The sequence below is a fragment of the Zootoca vivipara genome, chromosome 11 (assembly GCF_965207765.1).
Source record: "Zootoca vivipara chromosome 11, rZooViv2.hap1.1, whole genome shotgun sequence".
NCBI classification, from domain to species: Eukaryota; Metazoa; Chordata; class Lepidosauria; order Squamata; family Lacertidae; genus Zootoca; species Zootoca vivipara.
Window position 1 is genome coordinate 38,617,118 of NC_142594.1, and position 19,736 is coordinate 38,636,853.

General features: G+C 41.3%; 2 protein-coding genes across 9 annotated transcripts in view; one reads left to right on the forward strand and one right to left on the reverse strand.

Moving 5' to 3' along the window:
- ACBD5 (acyl-CoA binding domain containing 5) overlaps positions 1-6,065 on the forward strand; it is a 36,028-nt gene extending 29,963 nt beyond the window's left edge. For 2 of the 6 annotated variants that reach the window (XR_015946293.1, XR_015946297.1), the window contains 2 exons: positions 2,917-3,061; positions 5,591-5,778. The gene's annotated coding sequence lies outside the window, so the exon portion shown is untranslated. Of the gene's footprint in view, positions 1-2,916; positions 3,062-5,590 lie in introns of all 6 variants that reach the window. The other 4 variants (XR_015946296.1, XR_015946295.1, XR_015946294.1 and 1 more) reach the window with 4 other exon arrangements.
- MASTL (microtubule associated serine/threonine kinase like) lies at positions 652-18,302 on the reverse strand. Of its 3 annotated transcripts, XM_035128934.3 has the most exons (13): positions 17,990-18,302; positions 16,459-16,596; positions 15,890-16,029; positions 14,935-15,023; positions 13,572-13,678; positions 13,125-13,269; positions 11,711-11,883; positions 9,175-10,389; positions 6,853-6,988; positions 5,992-6,006; positions 2,907-3,020; positions 2,719-2,820; positions 652-1,781 (listed from the first exon to the last, which is right to left on the reverse strand). In XM_035128934.3, exons 1-13 carry the CDS (start codon positions 18,188-18,190, stop codon positions 1,624-1,626), a joined length of 2,733 nt encoding a protein of 910 aa, XP_034984825.2. In that variant the 5' UTR covers positions 18,191-18,302; the 3' UTR covers positions 652-1,623. The 3 variants fall into 3 exon arrangements, with proteins under 3 accessions (XP_034984825.2, XP_034984824.2, XP_088509808.1); XM_035128933.3 differs by lacking the exon at positions 5,992-6,006 and having other exon boundaries at positions 17,990-18,301; XM_088653682.1 differs by lacking the exon at positions 652-1,781 and having other exon boundaries at positions 2,576-2,820; positions 17,990-18,301.
- Between the last annotated feature and the right edge of the window lie 1,434 nt (positions 18,303-19,736).

Genomic DNA, 19,736 nt, shown 5'->3' on the forward strand with positions numbered 1-19,736 from the left:
TCCGGGAATCAGCATGTTTTTACATAAGTAGAATGCGTCCTTTTATTTAAAATGCATCTCTGGGTTATTTGTGGGGCATAGGAATTCGTTCATTTCTCCCCCCCCCCAAAAAAATATAATCCAGCCCACCACATGGTCTGAAGAACAGTGGATCGGCCCACGGCTGAAAAAGGTTGCTGACCCCTGCTTTAAAAGGACAGTCTTCCTGCTGTTTCATAGCTGGTTTTCACCAGAGCTTCAGGGCACAGCTTAAGGAAAGGGAGATAGGAGAGCAGTTGTGGAAATACAAGACTTCCAGTCTTCCCCAAAGGGTGGAGGGTGACAGCAGCATGTAAATCAGGTAGTGTGTCTCCAGAACAGGTAAGTACTCCAGCAGATTGTCAGATTTTGAGACTCTTTCCTCTAATAAGCCATTGGGGTTCAACTGGTGGGTTGGGAATCACTAGTGGGTCATGGCCTGACCCAGGGTGGATCACAACAGGAGCGCTGTCACCATGCAAATATATGGTAAAAGATTAAGAAATGGGCCCCCATGTCTGGGTTAAAAGTGGGTCCTGGGCCTGAAAAGGTTGAAGATACCTGAATCACCACTGATTATATGAAGGAGGAAACTAACTGGGAATTACAAAGTAGGTAGGCTCTGAGAGCAAGCTAGCTCACAGCTCTCATTTTATTCATTTGCATTGACAGCTCAGTTGTTTCAAAGTATTGCTTTATACATCTTACAGAATACCAGTACACCTGGTGAAAATATTGTGTAATCATTTATTCTGGGCTGTTAAGATCAATGAATAACTTCACACCTTTATTTATTGCATTTACTGGCAGCAGTATGTAGGCAGGTGTTAATTGCTAAATTGCTCATATTGCCTACAGATATAAAACTGGACTGATACAGGTGTAATGACTGCTAGATAATTCAGATGATAGCTTCATTTTGAACATGATAATATTTTGAATTAAAGACAGGTGACAACACCAAAAATAAAATGACAGTTGACTAGATAGGTAATAGGCTGATTGATTGCATTGGTGAGGACCTAAACAATGTTCATAGGTAAGGTGGGTGGGAGAAACAGACCTTGACAATGACATTAGAGATAATTTTGTACATTGGCAGCTTAAACAGCAGGGCAGGCAGTATACAAATTACCTAAAGAATGTGGAACACAATGGGATAGGAGCATCTTTGGGCTGCTCTATAGGCACAGCTTGAAAAGTCAGAAAACCAGTTTTGAATTCAGTCTGTAAAGTCACTGAATTGGAGTCGCCAAAATAACCACTATGCACTTAACCTCCCAGGTATGCTCAACAACAAGCAGCTCTTCCTCCCAATGTTTGACGTTTTGTTCAATGTCACTGGTTGTTGTTATACCACCATTAAATACATAATACTTAGACTTACATAAGGTGCTGTAAAGTAGACTAAAAATATAGTTCAGAAGCTGTTTGGAATGAATGGTTTCAATACAGCTTGTAAGAAATATATATATATATATGGAGAGTTAAAAGCAAATCAGGTTTTAAAAAAACTTAAGTGTGTTAGAAAATAGAGAGTAAAACTTATGTTAAGGAAGCTTCTTAAATGTGCAGTTCTCTGGAAAATAATTCCATTTTCCCATACTACAAGCTGAATCCAGATACTGTTAGATGCTGTGCATTATTCCTAGCTTCAAAATAGGAAGTATCTGTTTCATCATTTGGCTGCGGAATGAAGGGCATGGTCTGATTATCCAGATTATCCCAGTCCACACCATGAAAGAGGGGGTGAAGTTTCAGCTCTGGAAAAATTTTTTTAACAAAGGTTAGATTTCTTTGCATGCACACCTTGCACTTTCCAGGTTCTTTGTCCGATTCTGGATGTCTGCAATGTATTTTTTCTTAAATTTGTCTGACTGTATTTAGAGTCGGAAGACTGAAATTAAACGTCTGTCTTAGTAAGGGTTTGCCAACCTACTCCTACCCTTATAGATTTGAAATGTTTTTGCAAAACATTCATCAAAGTTCTCTTTCTACAGTAGGTAGCCCTAAGCCAGCACTTCTTTCCCAGAACTTGCATGCTCTAGACCAGGCATGTCAAACCTGCGGCCCTCCAGATGTTTTGGACTACAATTCCCATCTTCCCCAACCACTGGTCCTGCTAGCTAGGGATCATGGGAGTTGTAGGCCAAAACATCTGGAGGGCCGCAGGTTTGACATGCCTGCTCTAGACAATATGAAGCAGTCTCTAGACAGCGCCCCCATGACGTGTGGATTTGATAAACCAGATTCACACTAAAGGAAAAAAACCCAGAAGCAATAAGGCAGTGTGGTGTAGTGGGTAGAATGTGAGGCTAGCTCAGGGAATTGGGGATTCAAACCACTGCTCAGCCATGAAGCTGACTAAAAAAGCCATGGCTGTATCTCAGCCTATCCTACTATTTTGAATTGCTATAAGGGTAGAAGAGAGGGGAGAGCCACACACACTGTTATGGGCTCCATGGAAGAATTAATAAAATGGTTATTGCCTTTCACTGGATTTTCATCCTGTCTTGTGATTTTTGTAACCTGGCAGCTGCAGTGTTGGGCTGACCATCTTCATGCATAATGACTAGAAATGGCTATAGCAGATAGTCTTCCCTCCAATAACATACTGGTATGTACTCAAACTGCAGGTTTCTAAATTGCTAAAGAAAAATCATAATGGTAACATTAAAAAGATAACTAACATATACTAACCCTTAAGTCCAGCTCGCTTACTGCTCTCAATGGTTAAAAGAACTTCTATTGCATTCTGAGCACCATCTGACAATTTCTCTTCATCTTCCGGCCATGGAATATCTAGAAACACACACACAAAAATCTCTGTACTTATGCTGGACAAACAACCTTTGAAATTAATTTTGCTCAAAAGTAAGGTAATTTACCCCTTTTCAGAATATTCTGGAATACTTGTTGTGGTGTTTCGTCATTGAAAGGTGGAATTCCAGTTAAAAACTCATACAAGCAAACTCCAAGTGCCCACCAGTCTACTGCAGGACCTGAAGTGAAGAAAGTCCACATAAATTGAACACCATGAGAGGTATTATGTAAAGGTGTATTGCCTGGGAAGATACCGAGTGCCCAAAGACCTGTTATTCATGAAAGCAGCATACAAGGCAGAAATTGTTTTCTAATCACCTTCCCTTTTCCCTTCTGCTATTCCCAATATGTTAATGTTTCCTTAAAACGACGGAAGGCAGAGCAAAGCAAGTCACCTCCCATTCTAAACCACCCTGGGACTTTAAAAGACCAGTTATGTTAAGCAAAGAAAAACTCAAAGCCTGCATTTCCTAGGTTTTAAAAAGGAACCAAGCACATCATTTAGAGCAGTGGTGGCCAAACTTGTCCCTCCAGCTGTTTTTGGACTACAACTCCCATCATCCCTAGCTAACAGGACCAGTGGTCAGGGATGATGGGAATTGTAGTTCTAAAACAGCTGGAGGGCCAGGTTTGGCCATCACTGATTTAGGGCCTCATATTCAAAATAAATTCTGAGTTGACTAATGATCGCAGAGAACAAGTCATTATTATAAAAATGCTGTACTTTTCTGTGTATAAGACTAGGTTTTTTACTTAAAAATTATGTTTAAAACAGGGGGGGCATCTTATACATGGATAGTGCATAGGAGGGACGTGGGATTCCCGCCCCCCCCGGGTCTTATACATGGGGGCGTGTTATACACGGAAAAGTACGGTAAACCTTTATGTGAATATCTAATGTAGAAATGGGCACCAGAGAAGCTCGGACTCAACAGGAAGTTCTCTCTGCAGTGCTAATAGGACATCATATGGCTAACTTCCACTTACTTGCTCTTTGACAGCTTTAAGGTTTACAAAACTATGCATAGCATGGAGAAGGTGGACAGAAAAAAGCCCCACCCCCTTTTCATAACACTAGAACTTGTGGGCACCCAATGAAGGCAAATGTTGGAAGAATTAGGACAGATAAAAAAATACTTCCTTCCCCCAGGAGGGCAGTGGTGGCCACCAGCTTGGATGGCTTTAAAAGAGGATTAGACAAGTTCATGGAAGAGATGGGTATCTATTGCTACTAGATATGATGGCTTTGCTCTACCCTCCACAGTTGGAGGCAGCAATACATCCAAACACCAGTTGCTGGAAACTACAGGAGGGGAGAGGGTTATTGTGCTCATGTTCTGCTTCCTGGTTTCCCATAGGCATCTGGTTGGCCCCTGTGAGAACTGGATGCTGGACTAGATGGGCCACTGGCCTGATCTTAACAGGCTATTGGTATGCTCTTAATGAAACTGAATACTGATCAAGTGCAGTCAAAGACCAAGCAGGCAAAGCTGTTGAGACACCACAAGCCATTAAAAAGCAACATGCACCTTGCAGCTGCTGCACAGCTAAAGCTCCAGACAGCCCATCATGTCAGGAAGGAAGGATGCACTTGCTGTGAAAACTTGCTTGCACTGCAGATGCTGGTACATTTTCCTGCTGTTTCACCCACCCCCCACTGTCCAATGGATTGTCGGTACACAGCGGTGAAACCACCCAAGAGTATGTGCTTGTGTGCATGAATACAACAGGTGAACTGAATGACCCCAGTCATCAGCCCACAGCAATTCCAATAATTGCAGAAGTTTCTGCCAACTGGTAACAAATTGTTTGGTTCATACATTATATCTATTTGAATACTCAACGGCACATAGTCAGGAGCATACACATGAGCAACCAGCCCATTCATTTAATCAATATGGTAGTTTTCATATGAAAGTTACCTAAAACCTATTTCTACAATTCAGTTTACCTCTTGATTTCTAATAAAAATATATCCAGCAATCAGTGAAGCAAGTAGCATTTAATAATGTGAGAGAACTTGGATTTTTTTGTGGGGGAGGGGGAGTAGGAATATGCATAAAGCTGTCAAAGTCTAATAAGATCACATCCTATAGGAAGTGTTGAGAAAACTGTATTTCATATTTGATAAAATGGCCACATTTTTCAAGTCAAGTTTCCTGATTTTCACTACAAGACAACCTTATATGGTTAAAAGTCAGATGGCACACAATTCCCACACTTCTCCATTTATAAATGACACTCTGTCCATAATTCCCAGCATTATTACTTTTCTTCCTGCCCTTTCTATCCTTAGGCTCTGCTTCTATATATCCTCAAGCTGTCCTTCTCCCCTGATGGATCTGTGCAGATTAGATCAACTTCTTTACCCCAATCTTAAGTGCCAGTGTAGATGGATCCCTCTTGGTATCCATGACTAGACAAGGAGCTGCAGACAGCACAGAACCCCGTTTGGCCACCTCAGCTCTAGTTTAGTATGTGTTTTCCTGAAACCAGATTGTCCTATTATAGGGAAACTGTTCAAAAGGAGGATTGTAACTTGGGTATGTTGGTTTCCTCCTGTGAGAAGCCAACATTAATTCTACAGGTTTTCCAGATGATTAGTTATGTGCTATTGCTACTGCATGTTAACCTTTGCAGGATAGACCTACTAACTGCAATTAAGAGTCGTAACTGCAATTAAGAGATTTGTTCTTTAAAGTATAATGCAGTATAGCAATTAATCACCACCACCATCATCTCTATGCAGCAGGCTTCAGAATACAAAAGAATGGAGTACTCTACTAGGATCACAACACGGCATTTGAAAGCAAGAAAAGAAGGACAAGGAAATGTTTTACTTATTGCTAGATTGGCCTGGAAAGAAGAAAAATGGAATTCAAGATCTTCCATGGAATGGATCTCATTATGCCATATTAAATGTGCTGGACATTAAGATGCTACAGTGTTTTTATTACTTCTTGTTCTTGCTGTTGTATAGTTATTTATTTCTACCCCGCCCTTTTTCTGACAGAACAGGGAAAGGATGCAGTGACAGAAGCTGATACAGCTATATGCCAAGTCATGCGGATCTCTCACTCTTCTTTCATCTTAAACAGTGTGATCAAATTATGCTTTGACTGTTCTATTAAGTGCTATAATCAGACTTACCAGTGACCTGAACTCCTGTGTATAAAAAAAAAATACCAGGGAAACATTCTGATAAATATATATATATAACTTCATTATATTGCACTCAGTTTTTACATTTTTCTAATGAGTAACATTTTTTTTTACAAATTCACCAACACATGGTGTTTTTCTAAATACAAGTATCCTAGCTTTGCTTCCTTAAAATGGTTAACTTAATCTATAAACACACAATGAATATTTTGCTACATTGTCTATTTATCACATACTAGCAGAGATTAGAGGACAGTTTATAAATTTTGCAGGCTCAAATGGCAATACTTGCAAACTATACTGCTCCAGGGTGCAGCTCAAGGGTTGCATGTATGAATCCACCTGCTTAAGCTAACAGTGCACATACAAAAAACAGTGTGTTAAGGATAAACATATTTTCTTATGCACTTGTTTCCCTCGCATTGAGTCATACCATTTTTCTTCCTGTCATTCTGAACTGGTGCAAATCCAGAAAAACCTAGCCAGGAGAACAAACCAAACTATTAAACCATGGTTTGATCCTGTTTTGTTCCACCCCAATGTGGGAATAAATCATAGTTCAAATTCATCTGCAATGGGATTTAGGCCATCCATAACTGTGATTTAATGAAACTTTCACTTTCCTCCCCACCTGTGCAAAGAAAATTGAATTTAGGAAACTTTTTGGATAATAGTGCAACGAAAGACTAAATAAGGAAAAGAAAACACCCTTAGGAACTTATAAGGTTAAATCCAGAATCCAGTAATGTCTGACATCAAAGTGCTCTCAACTGCAGTGAGCCAGATCTCACTAGAAAAGTGAGAAAATGTGTGTAACAGGTACATGAAATTATACTGCTGTTTGCTTACCATGAGCCTTTGCTAAGAGGAGCTCAGGTGCCAAGTAGTCAGGGGTTCCTAAAATGCGTGTTCTCTCTACTGGAGTAGCTCCTCTTCGGACACTCTTGGGGGTCCTGTATGGTGTACCACTGTTTCCTTGAGGGGTCTGATGTCCAAGAATAGATATATCAAACACAGGTATCAAACAAGTTATAAGTTCATACTTTCACACTGGCTGTAGGCTCAATTACTTGAGCTGTGGAGCTGAAAAAACATCCAGCAACGATGTCCCTCTGAATCTAGGCCTCTCAACACTCATGTGAATCCATTACTACCTCATCCTCATGAGGACTTCTCAGGCAAAAAGGTTTTCCAATTGCCTCCTTTTGTGCCAAGTCTTTCTCACATTCCATAAAGAAATGCCTTCACTGAATATGACCGTTTTAAATGGTTTTTAATAATAAATGACATTTGTCTTATCAAGGCCTCTTGCTACACATGAACAGTGAGTGTGAAAGGAACGAGAGGTTCTGAATCTTTATTTCTAGAATCCATTATGAAGCTAGACCAGGCATCCCCAAACTGCGGCCCTCCATATGTTTTGGCCTACAACTCCCATGATCCTTAGCTAAGAGGACCAGTGGTCAGGGTTGATGGAAATTGGAGTCCAAAACATATGGAGGGCTGAAGTTTGGGGATGCCTGAGCTAGACCAACCACTCAAGGACAATGATGAAGCTATAGATGTGTCAAATCTCTAGAAGAGATGCACTCATGAAGACAAAGATTTGCCTGGGAACTGCATCTCTCCCATAAGATCTACTCTTGGGAACTTCTCACCCTTCTTCAAAGAGTCCACCAGCAACTCTTATTGATTAGTCTTAACCCAATGACTTCCAGGGGTGTATTTTTCAACAATGCCCTCTATGATCAGTTTTATCTGCAGCTTTTAGCAGTAATTATAGTTAATCCATAAAAACATAGGAGGCACTGCTTATGTATCCAGACAGTAAAACGTGTTCATTTTTAAGGCATGAACATCACTAAGACTAAACTGCACCATTTGACCAAGATGCTCTTCCTAAAACAGCACTGAAGAAAATGCACAACAGCCACAGAGAGAATCTGTCAACAAAACAGATTTACATACATACATAATTGTATTTGGATGCCGCCTTTCCACAGTTCAAACTATGCTCAAGGTGGCTTACAACATTTAAGAAATAAGTGACTGCAACATGACAAAAGTGGTCATAAACAATAAATAAAACATCAAAAATACACAACCAAACTCAACTTCCACATAAACCACAAGATCTAAAATAAAGATACAGAAACCTCCAACAACAAAAACCCCCAAACAACACGCCAGCCCAAGAGTCTGTTCAGCAGTCTCAGCTTTTGAAGCTGGGGTTAAGTCAGGGCCCTGCCCTCCCAGACCAGGTGGAAAAGGCCTACAAGGCAGTGACCAGGTCTTCCAAGACTCACAGCAATATAAGCATGTGAAAGGGATCGTGCATAAATGGACTAACTTCACCCTCTAGATACTAACATGCATGATTGACATGTACCACTACCACACACCCAATGCACAACTGACATGTTTCCATGGAAAGATCACTATACGTGTACATCATAAAGGGCTGAGGGTTTGGCCATCGCGTGCATTAGCATATAAAGCTGAGTTAGCCCGTTTAAGATCAGAAAGCCTCATCATGTGTTCATACGTATGAAGAGGACTTTGCTTAGTTGCACCCACTGATTTGTCATTTGTGTAAATGGGATCTACATTCAACTAAACTGTCACCAAATGAAAAGAAGAAATGTGTACCCATCTTCTTCAAGTTAACTGCCTCCTTCAGAAACTCCCTGAAGGCCTACAAGCATTTCACACACAATGACTTTCCTACGCAGGAAATTATACTGTAATGCACAAAACCTATTTCAACATATAAGTGGTGTCCATTGACTGGCAGAAAATTCTCCATGGTGTGGTCATACACATTTTCACCAAAGTACATACAAGGTACTAACAACTTCTAAATCTGTGCAGGAATGAGTTAGGTGTGGAACAGCTAGAGCCTGTTCCTTCTACCAAGAAATATCACCAGTGATATTGGAAAGTATGGGGGGGGAGTTAATTTCTTCTAAAACACTTTGGTTATTTGCCTTACAACCAAGTATCATGTTAAAGTACACCATTATGTCTACTTAAATCAACATGTTTAAGGCAATATTAATGTAACTGAAAAGGCAGCTCTAACTCTGTCTCTTTAGTAAGGGCATTTGACTTTTATCAAGTGGCCTTTTTGATATTGCATGACAATGTTCAATAAGTCTGTTTAGTACCTACCTGAAATACGCTGTAAGGTGCTCCCTTTTGTGCAGGTGTAACAGTCATGGGATAAGAGCCACTGCAAGCAGAGGTATCCATTTCTTCTACAGTCATCCAGCTAATTCTCGACGGCTCAGATGTATTAGACACATTGATCTGACTGTTGTAACTCCGAAAAGCAACCACATTTTTCTTTAAGAGTTTCAGTGCAGATGAAGAGCAGTGAATGTCAGTGTGCATTTCAGTGACATCTTTCAAGTTTTTGTCCTGCTCAGGATACAATGGTTTGCTCTCCTGGAGAGCATGTACTTCTTCACTTCTTGGCAAGGCATCTGAGCAATAAGGTGATGTTGTTGACATGTTCTCTGTTTTTAGCTCCTCAAAGGTGAGATCTTTAATGCTTCCATCGAAATCAGAAAGGCGCTTTTCCAAGTGACTCTCTGCAGTAGATACTTCTCGAAGGGATAGATCCGAGTCTACACTCATGCTTGCTAAAGGCTTTTCATCATCAATGCATAAGAAACTGGAATTCATGTGTTCCTTTTTCTCATTTTTTTCACAATCTGCATCTAGATCATGCATGAGATTCTTTGCTATTAGAGGATTGGCTGGCTCGCCACCCCTGTTTTGTTCAGTGCAACAGCAGTCTTTTGCTTGAGCTTCATTTGTACAGGTCCCTTGCAGGTGTCCATCAAGTTTCAAAGAACAGATTACAGTTGTTAAACCAGTGCTTTGTTTCTCTGGAATTTTACAGCCCCGTTTGTATTCTGCACTGCTCTTTTTGGCAAGGATCAGTTCTTGTGAAGGGCTGGTGTCAATTGATTCAAAAGATCTTTTGACACCTCGCATCTCCAACATTGTCTCCTCCTTATTATCCCCCACACGTTTGCTCAAGGCCAAAGGGGACAAGTGGTAACTAGATTTTGCAACCTTCTTAGTCAGAGCAGGTTGTTCTGTACAACCCTTTTCTTCCCATTCTTTATATTCTGAAAGACATTTTCGGGCAAGGTCTTTAACTGCGCTAGTCCTTATAGAAGTATCACATGAGTCAAAATGTCCAATCCGTCCTTTGCGCCTGTTCCCAGAGTCATTGCTGCTAATAGGGGAGATGGCAGACTCCAGCACTTTCTGCTTTAAGCCTTTAGTATCACTGACAAGCAGAAAATTTCTATCCTTGGCCTTCTCTGGTACATTCTCTTTGCCTGGGGCAGATGAGAGTATATCTTCTGCTTCCTGAAAATCAAGTACTTCCAAATGTATGAAAATGCTTAAACGAATTAATAAATTATACATACTTATTACACTATTCCCTATTCCTCCTTTTAGTCGAGAGACCCTGTCCCAGGGCAGCTTAACAACATACTGTATATTAAATTTGCAGTAGATTAAAACAAAAACCATACACAATTACAGTCGTACCTCCGTTTACGACCACAATTGGTTCCAGGGAGCCAGTCGCTCCCCGAGTTCGTCGCTCCCTGAGGCACACTTCTGCGCGTGCGCGAAGTGCCGATAGAGCGCTTCAGTGCGTGCGCATGCTGTGCAGATCGCTTCTGCGCATCCGAGCGCCGTGGAACCCGGATGTAAACACTTCCAGGTCCGCGGTGGTCAGAAACCAAAGTGGTCGCAAACCGAGGTTTGACTGGAAAAGGAATACAACAGCAACACAAAACTGTTTCCCTCCATATCAAGTGCTTGCAGAAAGGGTTTGGTCTAGGCTGCTTGTCAAAAGGTGAACAGGTTTCTCTGGGATGGAAATCTAGACACCAAGACTGAGAAGGCTTTGCTTTGTGATACATCCATCATACTTCAGATAGCTTCTGCGGTGGAAGGGGGGAGGAGAGAGAATAGAACCGGGCTTCCAATAGACACCTGAGTGCCTAAGAAGGTTTGTATAGAAAGGGGCAGTCCTTAATCATGGTGGTTTCTAGTTTGCATTTTCCCAGTCAAAATCATATCCACCATACTGAACACTTAACAGGTGGAATAAAACACTTTACGAACAATGCACTCTGTTGCACATACATTACCCTTGAAAAAAAGAGCTGTGTAATTGTACAGCAAAGAAGTCCTAGGTGCCTGTTCTGGCAATACTCCTCTTCCCCTTACCCCAAATCTTTTATGCATTGTAAAATCAAGGGCAGATCTAAGGTTTCTTCATTCTTACAGGAGCACCATAATCTTTCTATTTAGACCCTATGTGAAAGCAGAGCTTGATTTGTTGCTCCAGGATACCTTGTGTTCAAACCCACAAGGTTTCTCCTAGTTCAGAGCTTGTGTTTCTTTACACAGCAGCATGTTTGAAGCAAGGAGAACAGGAGGAGGTTATGTGAGCCCTTAGGATTACTATATGCCTACCTTGGAAACTGCTTGTACCTGTATTGAAAAGCCCAAGAAGATAGAAGATTTAAGGACTGCCCTTCTGGTAGGTTAATTTTTTTAGGCTTTACAATGCCCTCCTCACAGGGTAGATTCCGAATGATTTATTTAGAGGAAAGTTAGAGGAAGGAAAAAAGAAAAAGAAACAATCAGTGAGAAAAGAAGTCATCCTTACCTGCACGTCTTTTTCCCACCTGGGGCTGCTGCAGCACTCTGACTCCATGCTGGATAATTGGGTGCGGGAATGGCTACTGGCGCTGGAGGTCCCAAACCTTTTCCTGCACTGATGCAGAGTTGGGGTCAGGCTCCTCACAGGCATTCCTGGTGTTGCAGCCGCAGAATCAAAACCTTCAGAAATAACAATTCATGTTTTTATGAAGACACAAAAAGCATTGTAGCCAGTTTCACGGCAAATCTGCTCAACAGTGAGGGAAGACTAGATCGAGTACGTAACTATCAGCTTGTCCTTCCCTACAGGTCTCATTCGTCCCGTCCCCCCACCCCCACCCCGCTCACAATTCCAGAAGAACTTTTGATAGTTATTCTTACTGTGACGTGCAATATGAATAATACAATAGAAGTACATTATGCAAGTGGCAATGAAGCAAGGTCTGCTTTCAAGTATTATAAAATGCACTCGAGCTATAAAAAGCAGTAATATAAAAATGCAGTCAAAAGACAAAAAGGGGGAAATGGGATTAGTGTGCAATATGGAATTCTGCCCGGTGGAGAGGGTGTGAATGTGGTTGCTGCACTTGGTTGCTACATTACACTGGGACTAAGATTAGCCACTTATCTGGAGGAAAGAAACCACCTCAATAAATAGATAATATGAAAGAGAAAAGAAAACAAGTAAGGCAGTCAAGGCAGCTAGAATGCCCACCTATCTATCCTGGAGAATAAAACTGCATTCACATCCCAGCAATTTGGTTTCTCTGTTGAAGGCTGAGGTTAAGACAGTCCCCAAATCTCAAAAGTTTAAAGACTATTTCAATAAAACAATGTGAACCCTAGTTCTGTAAATATGAATTTCTTTGGTTTCAGCTGCCAGAAACCTTTCTGGGCAGCTTACAATACAGAAATACAGTATACAGGCAGTGACCATTTTAGTCATGTCCAATATGTACATTACCACATGCGTGCACACCGCACTGAACCGGGAAGTGTCACAAAAAGGGGCAGAACGGGGCAGGGTAGAGGCAGAATGGGGTGTTTGCAGGCTTTCTCAATGGTGTTTGAAATACAGGTATACGCAATTTCACTTAAATGCACATAACCCCCACATAAACTGAGAGTTGCCTGTACTAATAGTAAACACTTGCAAAGCACCACCACACACAAATCTCAAAGCTGCACAAAAAGCAACATAAATGAGAATGAATAAATTAAAAGTTAAAAGAACCTGGAGCTGGAAGGAGACCATAATAGACACTGATCAATTCCTGGGAGTGGCCTATGTTCCAAAAATGGGACGCCGCCACCACCAAGAAGGCCCTTCCTCCAATCACCACCTGCCACATCTCTGATGGCAAGGGCATTTCCAAGAAAGCGTTTAGACACATGGAGATAGGTGACTCTTTTATACTTACATGCTTTCAGTAGCTTGTTTGACACAGAACTGTAGTCTTTGTGGTTCACGGATAGCGGGGAAGCAAATCGTTGAGAAAGCTGAGATGTATTTCCACAAAGAGGGCTTGGACTAGGTGCATGCACTGTCCCTGCCGCTGGGGTATACTGTCAAAATGAGAGAAGCTTGTCCAACAGATACACATATAGCCAGATACAAGACAGTCCATAACATTTTATTATTACAGTCCATACCATTTTATTATTTCATATTCTACACACACATACACACTTGATATAACTGGATCTTTGCAACAGAGTGCCTGAAGGAAGTCCCAGGATCAATCCCTGTCATTCTGTCTGAAACTGCCAGTCAGTGCGGACAATACTGAGCTTTATGGATCTAAAGTATAAGCCAGCTGCCTATGTTCTAATGATCTGGGAAACAGGAAATTATTTTGTCTACTTACAAAACCCAAGGAACTCATGAGAGACAACACTTGTCCAGGAGTACGTGAATAGTCTTGCATGGGTTTAGCCATGGATGGTGTAGTGAGAATATCCATCATATTTATTTCTGAAGAAAGAGTAAGAGTATCAGGACCTACTTATGATTTGGTTTTTAAAAGTGTTTTTAGACTTCCTGCAACAAGAAAAGGCTGCAACATGAAGCGCCGTATCTGCGCATGAGCAAAGCACGATTTAGCGCATCTGCGCCAGTTACGGACACACCAAACCCAGAAGTAACCCGTAACCTGAAAAGACGCGACATGAAGCGGACGTATCATGAGGTATGACTGTACCTGTACATTGTTTAGCTATTTATACTTGCACTTACCAATAGAGGTCACTGCAAGCCAAAATATCATTTTATTCAAATTTCATAAGCTTGAGCATAGTAAAACTAAAAGCAGCTCCTTACAATGTTGGTTTTTTGGCAATGTGGAGAGTTCCAAGCTTCTCCAACTGTTTAGTTAAATAAGAAAAAAAATAGGCATGTTAAAGTGTCTTGTTTTGCATATAGCTGGCAGCAGTTCCCACACTGTGGCTCTTGGAAAATAAATCTTGAAGAAATTGCTTCTTTTGAACTACACAGAAGCATATAACTAAGGAAGGTCAGGATTGCTACTGAAAATGAAAAATATATGTGAATCAGACTGTAAAAGTTTTACAGAAAAATACATATACTGAAAAAGCACAAAAATGCTTACATTACACCTTGCAAATATTTTCATAACAGTCTTACAGCACAATCCTATGCTTGTTTACCAGGAAGCAAGTCCTGCTATTCAAGGAATCCTACTTGCTACTTGCTAGTGAGTGTTATAGCAGCTTTCCTCATCCTGGCATTTTGGATGAGCATTCCCATCAGTCCCAACGGTCAATGATGATGGAATCTGCAGTCCAAAACATATGGAGGGCCTCAGTTTTGGGGAAAGCTGGTTTATAGGATTGAAGCAGTTGTCACAAGCAACCTGAAGGAAAAACGAACTTCTCCAACTTAAAAAAAAAATTCCCTGTCTAGTTACCTGCAAGTGACGAGGCAGACTTGTTAACAATGAATCTTTGTACATCTAAACCAGGCATCCCCAAACTGCGGCCCTCCAGATGTTTTGGCCTACAACTCCCACGATCCCTAGCTAACAGAACCAGTGGTCAGGGATGATGAGAATTGTAGTCCAAAACATCTGGAGGGCCGAAGTTTGGGGATGCCTGATCTAAACTAGTGCTAAGCATCAATATATATCTGGGAGAATTCCAATCATCTCTTAGATACACACACATACACACGTGTGTACGCATGAGATGGACTGCGGTGTATACATGTCTCACCTCTATTCAGAGTAACTCTGGAGAGACCAAAGTCTGTCAGCTTAATGTGACCCTCATTAGTTATCAGCATATTGTCTGGCTTCAGGTCTCTGCAGGTGTAAAGAAAATGAAATAACATTGCAGCACAGATGCAGGTGGCTTATTGTAACACGGGGCACAATTTTCAGAGGTCACTTCCCACAAAAAGCTATTGAAGGGACATTCATCCATGCTAGGTCAGTAGAGTCTACGCGCCAAGTAGCTTTGATAAGAAATAAGTCTTCTAAATTTGCATGTGAAGGACACAAATCCCTGTGCTTCAAAAGAAGAGGGCATATTTGTCCTGTGTTAGTAATATTAGTAGGGTTATTTTTTGCCATTAAGTAAGATATAAATGCAATAAATAACAAAAAAATTAAAAACAATAAGGAGGTGGTAGTGTAAACTCCAGGAAGACACCTCAACAGATGCATAAGATTTTTTCTTCCTTTGATGAGGTTTTGCATTTATGTTAATACATATCACTTACCTGAAACAAAATACCATTAGGAGAACAAGCGTACTTTGTCAAGCTAAGTGACATTTGATTCCTTGAGGAACTGTGGTGAACTGCAAAGGCAACAGCTAGACTGACATTAAAAGTAACATAAGAGGGGAAACAAAATATAAATCCTTCCAGCAGCACCTTAAAGACCAGCTAAGTTTGTCATTGGTATGAGCTTTCAAGCATGCACACTTCAGATCTGAAGAAGTGTGCATGCACAAGAAAGCTCATACCAATGACAAACTTAGTTGGTCTCTAAGGTGCTGCTGGAAGGATTTTTTTTATTTTGTTCTGAATACGTCAGACTAACACGGCTACCTACCTGTAATAAGAGGGGAATTAAATTCTGCTTTGTTTAAACACCCGCAGTCTCCCTGGTCTCAACTAAGTGGCATGAAATGTAGCAAGAAAGGCATAAAAAACCAATTTTACCTGTGGATTATCCCATGCCTGTGAAGGTAATCAAGAGCCAGTGCTACTTCAGAAATATACTTCACTGCCATTTCTTCATCAAAATAGCCGTATATGTGAAGAAGAGATTTAACATCTCCACCAATGAGATACTCCATTACCTGTCAGTGAAAAATGTTACTATAAAAGACATTCATTGTTCTCTTGGATTAGAGGTAACATCTATTATAATTCTATGCTTGGAGTGTGGGTGAAGTTCCTGATTTCCTTATATTACTGTTTTCTAGAATGCATGCCAGTTTCTAGAGAGGCCATGTCAGAAGTCATGATATAGGCAGAAAAGGAAATTAAATATGGGGATATTTAAAAGGGCCAAATCAATGGTGCCTTAATACAGAGATATACTTGGGGTCTCTACAGCTTGTTTCTTTTCCAAGTTGACTATCTTAAGAAAAGGGTTGGTCAAGAAGAGAACAGAAAACAAAAAACAAATTTGAAATGTTTCTTTCAAAGAAGAAAGACTTCTCTAAAACTGGTTGGGGAAGCATATTTTGGAAGCTACCTTAAGGCACTGTAAGTAATTTACTCACCAAGTAGATGTTATTGGCAGACTGAAGTGAGTAGTATAAGTGCACAATGAAAGGACTTTTACTGAGAGCCAGGGCATCTCTCTCTGCCTGCAGCTGATGAACCATATTCTTATTGATCAGCTCAGCTTTTTTTACTACCTGTAAAGCAATACATGAATAGGTTGATAAACAGAGGAGGGAGGGATTGTTTGTTTGCTTTTTTAAATGTTTTCATCTATCCAATATGTCACACTTTCAACAGATATCAAACCAAGCAGTAAAAAATAACTGAAAATGCTATTACTAAGCTAAAGTGAAAGTGTATTTTTGCTGTTATTAATAGCTTGTGGAAATTGTTGTGGTGGGAGGGGAAGGGGGCCTGGAGCATAATTGACAGCATGTGACACCTGCAGGCGGGGCCTCCTTGGCTAGGAGCCACCACAGAAAAGTCTCTGTCTCTCGTCTCCACCCTCGGGGAGGAGGGAAGGCACCAGTCAGATAGCAAACAGATGAAAAATATAAAATAATATTTTATATATATATATATATATATATATATATATATATATATATATATATATAAACTGGCCATGTCTGTTAGTATCCACGTTTCACCAAAACCGCTTGACCGATTGCGTTCAAATTTTGACACAATGCTGTATGCGAATATGAGAGCAAGCCCATACCGTTTTCAAAGACAGATGTCACACCTGTGCCATGTAAAAACTCCAAAACCCTGTGTTCAAAACACACCACTCAGATGAAAATGCATTCTGGGAAAAGAACCAGGTTGCAAACCAGCACCCTCTAGCGGTGGCTACACTGGTACTACACCTATAAAACCTTCCCTCTCAACAGCATCTTGGCTCCCATTTACATACTGTAAAGGCCGAAGCCTTTACAGACTAGGCCGAATGGAGGTACTGACTCGCTGGGGTGGGGGGGAAGAGGGGGTGGGGTATGTCAGGACACGGTGGGACCAGTCACAGGGATGAGCCGGGGGTGGGGGGAGGAAGGGGTGGGATACATCATGGATCGGCACAGGGTGGGGGCAGTCACAAGGATTAGCCACAGCAACGCATGGCAGGGCCAGCTAGTAATAATAATAATGATGATAATAATAATAATAATAATAGTAAGTGCCGGATTAAGGTATAAGCTAAACAAGCTATAGCTTAGGGCCCCACTCTCTTGGGGGCACCAAAAAAAATTAAAGGAAAAAAAACTGGATGTACATTTCCAAAATATAAGACAGAAAACAAATGAAATAAAACCTACATACAGCAAAAGTGATTTGTGTTGTGTAGGCTCCTATTTGTTGTGTGCAAATGGCTTTAGATACTTATTAGGTCCATAAATTACCATATAGCATATATTCAACACAAAAAACAGCGACAATTTGTTGTTGACAAAGGACAGCTGGACATAGAAAGGGCCCCATTACCTTCACTAGTTTAGGGCCTCATCAAACCTAAATCCGGCAATAACAACAACAACAATAAAAATGGAATGGGATAAGGAAGCCGGTGGGCACTGCAGCGCGGAGGCTCACCTTGACAGCGTACAGCTTCCCCGCTTTGCGGCCCAGGTAGACCTTCCCAAAGGCGCCTCGGCTGATGGGCTTGACGATGGCGAAGTCCTCGATGGAGGGCGGCTGGGGCGCCGCAATGCGCCTCGCCCGGGACGAGCCGGGCGCCGTCTCCTCACGCAGGCTGCTGTCCTGTGGGGGCGCCGCCGGCTCCACCGACCCCATCCTTGCCTCCCTCCTCCTTCTCCGCCCGCTCTCTTCCTCTCCCGTCCCCCCACCCGGTGCGGCCCCAGCCCCAGCTTCGCCCCGCGACAAATTCAAAGCTAAGCTCCGCCCCCCAGCGTACGTATGACGCCAGGCGTCAACTGAAAAAAGGGGGACGCCCGGCCAAGTCGTAGAGGTAGACTCGAATTAAGAGGTTTTCGATAAACATTTCCGGCTGAGCATCGGCTTCTCTCGCCCTCCCGTTGGACTTCGAAAGGCGAAGGATATTGTCGCTTTTCATCGCCATAGGGCGGGTTCGTTTCATCAGATGTCAAACAGATAAACAACTACAGTACAGTATATGGCTTTTGGAAGGCATCTGAAGGAAGGGGTGTTTTTGATGTTTGATGTTTTATGGTGTTTTTTATATTTTGCTGGAGTGGCTGGGGCATATAAATAGCAAAATCATCATCATCATTTCATCTCTCTGTCCGGAGAGAACCAACATAAGACCAACCACACAATCATATCATGCAAGCTTTCAAGTTCTCCTGAACTCTTCATCAGGCTGCATGCTAAACAAACAAAACAACGGGGTGGAGATGGGGCGGGGAATAGAATTGTCCAGGAGTCATTTCTCTTTAAGGGTACGCGAAAAGCAGAAATTAGATGGATATTGGTGTCTAATATCACCATTGGAATGGATCTAGCATCACCAGTTCAATTGCTGTATGTCATGCACCTGTTAAAGGTCAAGGAACCCAGAGTGGGGGCGGGCGGAGTTTATTGGAAACTTCTAATTGTATACGTTTTAACAAAGTGTAAAGAGTAGGGTTAAATGTCAATAAAATGTAAAAAAATAGTTTGCGACAACTCAAATTAATAAAGCCAGTGCTTTTTTTCTAGGGGTACGCATACCCCTAAACATTTTGTGAATCTTTGTACTTTTGTCCATTTCCTGCATTTATTTTCCCCGATTTGGACTATAAAATGGTGATTTTCTTGAATCAAAATGAGAGTACCCCAAAACATTTTTTTTTGAAAAATGCACTGAATAAAGCAGATGTAGTTGTTGCAAAATGTACATTTTGCATTTCATTGTCATTTAACCCCACCCTTTACCTGTCAGTTGAAGATAACACTTTACGTACTGTATTTGATGCAGTGAACTGTGGTCAATGAAATCTTGTACTGTACCATAATAAATCTGTTGCAGTGTGTGCCATTTTATATATAATATGTCTATACTGTATGTGTGTATATATATATAGATAGATAAATAAATATAAGCATTTATCAATTGTATACTGAGTTCAGAGCCAAATGTGGTTTTGGGAGAAGAGCTATAGCTCAATGCTAAGTTCTTGTATATAGCTTGTATACACCTTGTATACAGGCCCCAGGTTCAATCCCCAGCAGCACCTCCACATAGGGCTGGGCCACAGTGAGAACAGGTTGCTGGACCTGGACTAGATGGACCTCTGGCCTGATCCAGCAAGGCTCTTCATATTTATTTATTCGTTTATAACCCACCGTGCCTCCCCATGTTATCCTCACAACAACCCTG